The following is a 10,817-nucleotide window of genomic DNA, read 5'->3' on the forward strand; positions in this document are numbered from 1 at the left end:
GAAAAAGCAAAATCACCTACAGATTTAAATTCTTGCCTTTAGCACAGCCTGAAGGGTCCAACCCGAGGCTGTGAGCAGGCACACGTGGGGTCAGAGGTTCTGCTACGTACATCGAGGCCACAGGCGCATTTTGACAAGAGAGAGAGCAACTTTTCATTAATGCCAGAGAAGAGAGCAGCAATAGTCCAATCTTGAGAAAATACTTCCTTTCATTCATTCAACCATTTTTAAAAAACTTTGCAAAATTTGGTGATATTAGCAATTCATAAGCAAGTTATTTCACTACAACCCATATTTTTACCCCAGGTTACTACAAAAAATAAATAAATGCTGAACTGTTTTCTTGGGTCCAGGTAACAAAAAGTGGAAAATAAATTCCTTCTAAATGAATATAACCATGTAACCTGAATGAGAGACGTCATTTTGTTTTTGCCTTTATTATTAACCTGAACTGGGAAAAACTGACACTTCAGTGTTTTCCATAAATAAACCAAACTCAGACATGCACACACTAATGAAGCAGAATTTCACACATTCACAGGATACAGATATGCACCTTCAAATTAAAAGCCTTTATGGCAGTGATAACTGTAAACAAAATATGGATTATTCCCTCTTTAAAAGGTCAAGAGTTATAGCAATATCTGCAATGTTTCCACCATTTTAAAATGCCCTTCTTCACAGTTCTTTAGACTACATCATAGCTGCTGTGAATATAAGAAATCTTTACTTTGAGGTGCACCGTGTCAACCACGAAGCCGAAGGGGGGAAAACTGCAGCACCTTACAAGGAGTGAACGTTCTCTCTCATGCTGACGTGCCTTTTCTGCACCTGAACCACAGCCTAGGACATCATAGTTTTACTGGTTCCTGGTGCTCTCACAGCACAGTCTCACAGGTCTTTGAACAGCGGGTGTTGAAGAGCCTGAGCAGCTGTGATCCTGGTGGAAGGGTTCAGATCCAGCAGCTTATCCAGCAGGTCGTAAGCCTCATCGGGAACTCTGTCCCAGCCACGCTCATCCTCCTCCTCTCCCATCTTTTCCTGTTTTGGAAGGCGAGTTGCGGTGTCATTACCACCTGAATATTTGTGCTTGTTCGTGTGACTACACAAGAGTTCTGCAGGAGTTTCATCTGCTTCCTTTTTGTGTGGTTTGAGTGTTCTTTCAGTGGGACGGTGTGTGGGCGTATCATCTTGGATCTTGTGATGATGAGTGTCAGTGGAATCTGCAGTAGCCTCAGGAAGTGGTGTGACTTTGTTATCTGGCGATGGCCTCAATCCTCTGAGTGTCTCACACAGGGTCCTGAGGTCCTGTCGAGGGAGCTCCCGACTGCACACCACCGCTTTACCTGAATCAGATTCAAGCCCATAAAAATAAGATCACTCTGTACAGAGGTTTTTTACAACCCTGTTTCTGAAAATGTGACACTAAAATGTAAATGAAAACGGAACACAGTGATTTGTGAATCTTTTTTCTTCCCATCTCAGGACCTAATAAAAACAATAATTCTATACTGTGTGAAATATATTTTTAAAAATAGTCGAGCTAAAAAGGTCATCCTAGATTCTCAGTCTTTCTGCGGTATGGAGATTATCCAGAACATCTCTGAAATGTTTTGGAACATCTGCATACGTCTTTTTCAGGGAAGGTCCTGCTGAACCTCTTTTAGGATTCATTTCAGCAGCACGGCTCCAGATGTTAAACTAAGATGTATGCAGGCCAGAGCTGTCACCCCCTGAATGCATTTGGAGCATCATGAAATCAAAAATACAACAAAGGAAGCCATGAATTCTTAAATCCTAAATCACGTGAGAGAAGGAAAGCATTTCACTGCACCCCCTGGTCTGATCAGGTTACAGAGTTTGCTACAAGACCTTTGCAGAAACATGGAGCTGGCATCAAATTTAAAACAACACAAAAAGTTTCATGTGTTGTTCTGCACCATTTTCAGTTCACTATACTTTTTTTTCATATTTATATTTATGCAGTGCATTAACTCTGAAAACTGTGCTGCAGAATATTGTTCCACTGCAGAATTATAGTGACTCTATTGGTGATGAACTGCCTGCAGGATTAATCACTGCAGTCTTGCAGGTGCAGTGAGGATCTGCGTTCTGCAGAAGACCCAAAAGAAGACATTTATACGCACTGAACGACTTGGCAGCCTTGATGGTCTCTCTGGAGCCTCGTAGGGTCATGATCTGAACGAGCGCAATCATGTCATCGGTGGCCTTAAAGAACGGGTAACGGCCACTGAGCAGTGAGAGCAGGATCACACCAGCTGACCACACGTCTATGGCTGCAGTGCAGGGTGACAGGACAGGGGAGGGTGCAAGAGTGCAGATTAGTAAGAATAAAAAAGAGAACATCCCAAATTTGCTATTTTTAGGCAATTTTTGGAAAACCTGCCTGGCTCATATGACAGGAAATGTTACCAAGCATGAGAAAACAGATTTTGTTTTTTTAATACTAGAGAGCATCTCTGAGCATGCAGCACCTTAAATCACGTTCAACAAACCACATCAAAGCAGATGGGCTAAAGCAGCAGTGTGGTAGATACATATATTTATTTTCTTTGCTTTTAAACATGTATTATAAATAATGACTTGAGACACCCACCCGTGCCTTGGTTGGGACACTTTGTGAGGACTTCTGGTGCTCTAAACCCTGGAGTTCCTGCCCGGGGCGCCACCTGCGACTTTCTGCAGTCACAAACAAGGACAGGAATGAGGTATTAGAAGTGACACAAAACAGAAACTAACAATTCTTCGTTTAGTGGAAGTGGATTGGAACGAGAATTTAGTTTTAATAATAAATAATTTTTGTTCTTGTACAGCTGACACAAGCACCATTAAATCATATTTCATATAAATGAAAGAAATCATATAAATGTTTCACTGTCTAGAATAATGCCCAAAACATGTGCAAGGTAAACAGGAGGTGCAGGAGGATGTTTTGTTAGTTACCTGGCCAAGCAGACGTTGCAGACCCGATCAGTGAAGTAGCAGTTACAGGTTAGACCTCGCTGTACGGGTCTCTGACTGCTGCTCTGGGTCCTGACAGGCAGGGTGGCTGAAGAGTACTTACGGCTGGTTGCGTCCTCTGTTTTACTTGGTTTTACCAGCTAAAGAGTAATGATGATTCAATTTTTAATGTCACCTCCAAAACACTCAAGGTCACCTTATATCACTTAATAATATATAATAAGACCCAGCAGGAAAAGTTGCAGCAGGGAACACAGTGTAGCTCAGTATGGGGTTTGATAGCACCTAATGCTATCAAACTGAATAAGCTTATATAAAAAAGTAATTTTATTTCTGTTAAGCAGTCCTACATGTGAACCTGAGAGACAAGAGTTGCAGAGCTTCGTCACAGCATAAGAGAAGCCTCTAAAAACCCATCTTGTCCATGCTGATGAAAGCTAATGACAGTAAATCTGTTGATGAGCCACAGGGAGTGGGAGGGAATGAAAGTCTGGAGGTCAGCGACATATGCAGCGCAAAGACTACAAAAAGCTTTCAGTGTTAATATTTTAAAGGTAATTAGTTGCAGTACAGGGAGGAAAAATAGCAAGGTTTAGGATTAGGATGGCTGTGTCATGTTCAGTGTGAACTGCATAACTGTAGATGAGCTGAATATGTTTTTTGGTGATGCACACCATGCTGAGCTACGGAAAGCTTTCAGCCAATAGCTCTTTCGGAATCACCCTGGTGGTGCAAATATACCATTTATGTCTCTCATAATGCGCTATTGTCGTTATCGTTTTCTTCCATCACTTCATAGTAAAACAATTTATTTTTGTAACAGGCTACAATTTAAATGTTTTTCTTGGCTAAATTGTCTTTTATGTGTAGACAAAACACTGGCTCATCCCTTTAGTTTAGTCCCTTTTCTATGCTTGGATCAAAGGTCAGTGTTGAGTGGATTAACAAACAAAAAAATGTTCCTCTTAAAATGCTTGGGTCCGGCCAATGTTCAAAGAAAAACTTTTCTTGCAAGAAAATCTAAAGATATGAGCAGCAGCTTAAGACTTTTGCACAGTACTGTAGTTTTCCCCCATTGCTTACCTCTGTCCTAATGGCAGCGTGTTTGGTGTTGGAGAGAGCTGGTGTGCAGCTGTTCAGGTCCCTCTCTCCAAACACAGTCCGTGGTGCTTTGCGTAGCTCTATCAAATCCTAAAGAAAACCAACATGGACGATGACATAAGCAAAACATAAACAATGATGTTATAAACATCCAACCATAACCATACTTCAGTCTTGTGCAACACAGTGAAGTGTAATTAGAGTAAATTTTATCACTGGACAGAAACACCTAATGAAGATAAAAATGATGGTAAATAAAATAAGTGCAGACACCTTTGTGTGCTTTGTGCGAGAGGTGGTCACAGTGGTGGTAGCAGAATGTGCTTTTTTAATCAGTGCTTTTCGAGAGGTTGAAGAAGCTGTGGTGGTGGAGGAAGATGCGGAGGAATTTGTTGGGTGTATTTGCTGCCGTGCAGGCAGTGGAAGAGAGGTGGAGACTGTTGTGGTTTTTGAAGAGAGTTTAGGTGGTGCTTTGCTCCGCTGTGCAGCCACTTGTTTCCCTGTGGACCCTCCACCTTTCTGTGATGGTCTCTTTCTCACCACCTTCAATAGCTCAATCTGGGTGTCAGCTGTACCCTGTGCCAGGCCGAAATCCACCAGTGCGTACCTGTGCATACAGTTACACAAAAAAACAAACCACAAAAGCCAAAATGTAATAAAGTGTATGTGGAATTTATTAGTGTAATTTACTTTTTAACATACATTCTAATCTTATAGCTGAGTGATGCTCCAGCACTGTATCAATATAGACAACACATAGCATCAGATCATGAGCACTACATCAGAATATTAGCATTAGAATTGACAACAGATTTATAACGGGACGGCAATTGTTTTTTAATACCCGTACACTCTTTAATGTTATTTACTCAAAGCGTCTATCTGAACTTCCTGAACTTGTGATTTCTTTAGATGCTGAAAAGGCTTTCGATAGGGTGGAGTGGGAGTACTTGTTTGCAGTTTTAGAGAAATTTGGTTTTGGTGATAAATTTATTTCCTGGATTCGGCTTCTTTATTCGTCCCCTAAAGCCAGTGTTCATACTAATGATGTTTACTCTGATTATTTTGCGCTGGGTCGTGGTTGTCGTCAAGGTTGCCCTTTGTCTCCCTTACTCTTTGCCATTGCCATCGAGCCTCTGTCTATTACATTGCGATCTTCTTCTGTATTCAGGGGAATCATCCGTAATGGAATTACACATAAAGTATCATTGTATGCGGATGACTTGTTATTATATATGACTGACCCCGCATGCTCCATCCCTGCTGTTTTAAGTATTCTGGAGAACTTCAGTTCGTTTTCAGGTTATAAATTGAATTTGGGGAAAAGTGAGTGTTTTCCTGTTAATACGGCAGCACGTCAACTTCAACAGTCTGATCTGCCCTTTCGTCTCAGTCCGTCTGGGTTTAAGTACTTAGGGATTAACGTGACTCGCTCTCTAGCTGGCCTTAAATCAGCAAATTTGTCTCCTCTTATATCTAGGGTCACATCTGATATTCAAAGATGGGGTAATCTCCCCCTTTCTTTAATCGGTAAGATTAACGTTGTTAAAATGAACATCTTACCAAAATTTTTATTTTTATTTCAGTCAATTCCCTTATTTTTGCCGAAACATTTTTTTGTTTCACTGGACAAGATTATTGGTTCTTTCATTTGGGGAGGGAAGCCACCTAGGGTCTCTAAAACTTTGCTGCAGCGATGCAGATTTAGTGGAGGACTTGCATTACCTAATTTTTTAGTCTATTACTGGGCCGCTCACATCCATAAACTTTGCTACTGGCTAAAATCTTCTGGTTCCTCGTGGTGTAAATTGGAGCTATCATCATGTAAGGGCTCTTCTTTACCGGCTTTGCTCTATTCCTCTTTACCCGTGAGACCCTCTCTGTACACTGATAATCAGGTGGTTCTTAACACACTCAAAATCTGGTTTCAGTTTAGACGTCACTTTAATTTTGTAATGCCGTCTTCCTCGGGTCCTCTAAGCGAAAACCATTTGTTTCCCCCTTCACTTTTGGACTCGACATTTTCAGTGTGGTGTGACAAGGGTATAAAACAGTTCAAACATTTATATGTGGATGGTGTTTTCGATAGTTTTCCCAACTTGTCTTCTCGTTACAATCTCCCTGTTACCCATTTGTTTCGCTATTTTCAAATTCGAAATTTTGTTGCCAAGTGTTTCCCAAATTTCCCCTCTTTACCTCCGGAACAGCAGTGGGAAACTACGTTATCATTTGTTCCTCATCACAGAGGAACCATTTCGAAACTCTATGATGCTATTCTGTCTTTTAGTAACCACTCTAATGTTAAGCTTAAGCGTACATGGGAAGAAGAACTGGGATTTCGAATACATGAGGAGTCTTGGGAACGGGCTATAACGAGGATACGATCTTCCACCTCCTGTGCTCGTCTTGGACTTATTCAATTTAAGGTCATACACAGGGTGCATTTCTCTAAGTCTAGACTTTCTGAATTGTATCCAGAAGTGGAAAATAAATGTGATAAATGCCATGGTTCTCCTTGTCACCTTAGCCACATGTTTTTTCTGTGCCCTGAGCTACAAGGTTTCTGGAAAAGGTATTTTGCTATTATGTCAACTGTTCTTGGGGTAACTCTTCATCCTTGTCCTCTGATTGCTGTGTTTGGGATTCCTGCTCGCTCACTTACACTTGATTCCACACAAAGGGATATTATAGCCTTCACATCCCTATTAGCGAGACGTCTAATATTGTTGCATTGGAAGTCTGCTAAGTATCCTACTATTTCCCGGTGGCTTAAAGATGTCATGTTTTTTTTAAAACTTGAAAAAATTAAATATACGTTGAGAGGTTGCACAGCCAAATTTTTTCACAAGTGGCAACCCTTTATCTCTTATTTTGCTAGTCTAGAGGTATTGCCTGTTTAAATCTACTTTTGTTACTGTTATATTCCTCTAATATGTTTGATGGTTGTGTTGATCTGTGTGGGACTGGGGGGGGGGGGGGGGGGGGGTTGTGTTTTGTTTTTTTTGTTGTTTTTTTCATATATATATATATATGTTAATTTACTTAGGAAAATTAAGAAAGGTTGATTGTATTTCGGTAACTGCAAGTACTGTTTTCTTTTTTCAATAAAAATATTTTCCAAAAAAAAAAAGAATTGACAACAGATAAAACATTACAAATGTTCTGCAGCTACTTACATTTTGCTCTTTCTGTTGTAGAGGAAATTGTTTGGTTTGATGTCTCGATGAATTATGCCAAACTGGTGGATGTGTTTCAGAGCCTTTAACAGGTGGTAGATGTACAGGCGGACCTCTTCAAAAGTTAGCGACCCAATGATGTCCTGGTGAATATGTTTAGTTTCAATCAGAAGTTTTAAAAGACATTTTTAAGCAACGTCAACATAATCAGGAGAAGAGACTGATTTAGAAGCTCAGATTGTGTCCATTAAAAATAAATCACTTCAGTATAAACACTGCATGTCACTGCAGTAACATACGACAAAGTACCTACCACAATGGCTTGATGCTCCATGTAGGGCATTACAATCACCACATGGTCCTCCTTCCTGAAGCAGTATGTCACTCCCATCACATTCTCTCTGCCTCTGCAAAGTGGATTAAGGGCACAGCTCAGAAGACAGGCGTCATTTCATTATAATGTGTTATGTCTGCAAGAAATGTCAATCTCGGACGTTCACTTCCAAGAATCATTACAGAAGCACTCAACCACAAATGCACACTCATTTATAAATTGGTGTGTTTTATGCTGCTCGTCTTGTCAACCCCAGCCAGCAGTGTACCAAACTGCGTAGGTTAAACTGAATCATAAGATGTCACAAATGAGAAACCCACACATCGATTTACCACAGCATAAAAATAAACTTAAAAGCAAGAAATCAAATAAAATTTGGTCTTTTCTGATTTTACATTTTTGGGATACTCGGCTCTTTCACAAACACAGTACCGGTAATACTAAAAGAAAAGTTAGTGTGGAGGTTAATTTGGACTGAGAACCTTCACAGACTTAATTTGGAGGTGTGCTACCAATTCCACATGGAATTATAGGAAAATTAAATAATAATCAAATTGAATCCCCGCATTATCTGTCAAAGAATAAAAACATACACTCACCAGCCACTTTATTAGGCACACCTACTTACTCTGCTCTTTATTGAAAATATCTAATCAGCCAATATCATATCAGCAACTCAATGCATTAGGCATGTAAGAAATGCCAAATATGAAAGTGCAACTCAAAGGAACTCTATAATTTAACCAGGTCCAGGTCTTTAAGAAGGATTAGTGACAGTGTATAGTGTTACAGTAACACAAACTAAATAAATAAATAGATGTTGATAGAAAAAACATCAGTGTAATGTCAATAAAATTCTAAGTTACTTCATTGGTCTCACCCTGCAACAGTGAGACACTGAAGCTCAGCAGCAATCCGTGTGGGATGGCTTGTTGGGATGAGATGCTTCAGTGCAAACATCTCTCTTCTCCCATCTCGCATCTGCGTCTCACCCAAGTATACTGAGCTGAACGTACCTAATGAAGACGCACAAATGTCATCAGCACTTCTCCTTATGAGGTTAGTGAACGGCTAACAATCCTTCTCCCAGCTGTATAAAAACTCCAAAACTGACTACGTACCTGCTCCAATTTTGTCTATAATGCGGAAAACTTTGGCTAGCTGAGGAACAGCTTTGTAAAGAAACTCAATGTCCATCTCCACGTCCGCTGGAAACAAACAAGACAAAAAAAATCAACTGTCAGAACACCATTACTAGTGTGGTGTATATGGTTAACACATAGAAAGTAATAGGAACGGGAAGGGAGAGAGATAGAGTATCGATACAGCTGTATAAGCCCGGCTTAATCTCAGGGTGGTGGGTTTGAGCGCTGCGTTGGGCGTTCGCATTGAGGGCAGGGATAGCTCAGTAGGTAGAGGCCCCATGATCGGAAGGTCGAGGGTTCAAATCCACTGAACGGCTACCCTGAGGTACCCCTGAGCAAGATACCGTCCCTACGCTGCTCCCCGGGCGCCCACTGCTTCACTGAGTGAATGTGTTAAATGCAGACGGAGATCAGTAACTGTGACACAATTTGGAGTTAAAGAAAAATACTGGCGGCCACACTGCTACCCCTCAGCCTTCTAGTAGATGCACTTATGGTATTATTTTAAAAAAATCCTACAATCTTAAAGTAAGTTTAAAAAGAATAAAGAAAGCAAAATAAATATAAAAAATATGATATGATTGTCTTAAAAATGAATTCTGCCCAGAGTGAGGTTATTAATACTGTGTGCAAACCCTAAGCTACAGTGACAAACTATAGCTGAGCACACAGATTTTAATTGTATATCAGCTATAATAATGTAGTTCCAATATAAGGATGCATTTCTACTGAAATATTTCTGTCATATCACAGTTGTCCAACTCACGGGAGATTTTCCGTTTCTTTTGACCTCTGTCAGCTTTCATAAGGCATCCGTCTGTGCTGGGCTCAACGCAGGCAGGAGAAAACTCCATCTGAAAACCAGAAAACAGGAACATCGTTAGAGACACTTACAGATGGAGCAAACACTCGTGATTTAAGTTTGGTAAACACTTTATTTAAAATATTCTGTAGCTGTACAAGTCCTCGTTACTGTAAACGTCTGTAGTTATAGTTTTTTGAAGAGCGCGGTCCGACTTCCTAGATACCACTAGCACTAGTTAGCTCGCTAACTGCAGCTGCTAGAGCAAAAACACAAAGAAACTTACCGCTTCAGTTGGTTGTAAAGTCCAAAAGTGTCTCAAATTAACGCCTCATAAAGTCACCATACAGCCCCGACCAACATCTCTACCGGTAAAGCATCAATTATAGGTTTATATTCCGCTCTGGCGGTGGCTGAAGAACTTTGTACAGACTTTCGGATTGAAGCGTCTCCGCCAACAACAAACTCCGCGCTAAAAGTGACGTCAACGAAATCTCGCGGTACAGCAGCAGAAATCACGTGACGCTCCAAGCACACGGACGAGAACGATTTAATTACAGTTGTGATGTATCGCTGCATGACTTATTTAAAACTAAAACTGCTGCCTGTGAATTACACGTTACACAGCCAAATAACAGTTTAGTGTTTTCTGTTTATTTTCCTTGTTACTCCGTTATGAGTTGTTGGCTCATAAGAATGGCTGTTGACAATTTTGACCAACTTTAAAAAGACTAAAACTAATAACATTTCCTGTATATTTTAGGAGCCCATTCAACACTGATTTTTGATTAAAAATATAATATTCAATTGAAATAGTCGAATATTCTTTTTCCCTTTCAAACACAAAAAACAGATGTAGAGCGCCCTCTGGTGGACAAATTGTGCCTCATCAAAACTTGGTTAACATGGTTGAAGGATGTTTCTCACATCACTTTACTTTTTTCCATTTATCAGCAGTTATAAATGCAGAAATCAACAGGTTGTGAAATAGTTCATATTTTACAATAATATCGTCCCACAGATAAATCTAATGCATAATTTCAGTTCTTGTTTTTCTTGTTCATGTCCGGTTATTTTCACTTCGGTTAGCAAACGTGTTTTTAACACCTCCTATAGGTTTATCATATAGCTGTGGTTATATTTTTAATAACCTTGGATATATAGTACTGTGCAAAAGTCTTGAGTCCTCATTTCTTGCTTTTACTTTGTTTTCAAGGAGACAGAATTCCTTATACTTTTTCTCTCCAGGTTTTCAAAACCTCATTGGACATTTTTCT

At 40.0% G+C, this 10,817-nt stretch overlaps 1 protein-coding gene across 2 annotated transcripts; it reads right to left on the bottom strand.

Moving 5' to 3' along the window:
- Positions 1-409: 409 nt before the first annotated feature.
- cdc7 (cell division cycle 7 homolog (S. cerevisiae)) lies at positions 410-10,035 on the bottom strand. 2 transcript variants are annotated; one of them, XM_004570553.3, is made up of 12 exons: positions 9,827-10,035; positions 9,505-9,592; positions 8,715-8,801; positions 8,474-8,609; positions 7,573-7,666; positions 7,260-7,402; positions 4,627-4,690; positions 4,066-4,173; positions 2,965-3,122; positions 2,618-2,700; positions 2,148-2,297; positions 410-1,346 (listed from the first exon to the last, which is right to left on the bottom strand). In XM_004570553.3, exons 2-12 carry the CDS (start codon positions 9,590-9,592, stop codon positions 892-894), a joined length of 1,566 nt encoding a protein of 521 aa, XP_004570610.3. In that variant the 5' UTR covers positions 9,827-10,035; the 3' UTR covers positions 410-891. The 2 variants fall into 2 exon arrangements, with proteins under 2 accessions (XP_004570610.3, XP_004570609.3); XM_004570552.3 differs by having other exon boundaries at positions 4,357-4,690.
- Between the last annotated feature and the right edge of the window lie 782 nt (positions 10,036-10,817).

Source organism: Maylandia zebra, linkage group LG18 (genome assembly GCF_041146795.1).
Source record: "Maylandia zebra isolate NMK-2024a linkage group LG18, Mzebra_GT3a, whole genome shotgun sequence".
NCBI lineage: Eukaryota > Metazoa > Chordata > Actinopteri > Cichliformes > Cichlidae > Maylandia > Maylandia zebra.

Excerpts from the sequence above, each read along its gene's own strand:
- cdc7 (XM_004570552.3), bottom strand. The coding sequence starts at position 9,592 with ATGGAGTTTTCTCCTGCCTGCGTTGAGCCCAGCACAGACGGATGCCTT. Across the intron at positions 3,123-4,065 it reads ACGCTGCCATTAGGACAGAG|CTGGTAAAACCAAGTAAAAC; the intron begins GTAAGCAATGGG and ends ATTACTCTTTAG. Across the intron at positions 2,298-2,617 it reads GTGTCCCAACCAAGGCACGG|CCATAGACGTGTGGTCAGCT; the intron begins GTGGGTGTCTCA and ends CCTGCACTGCAG.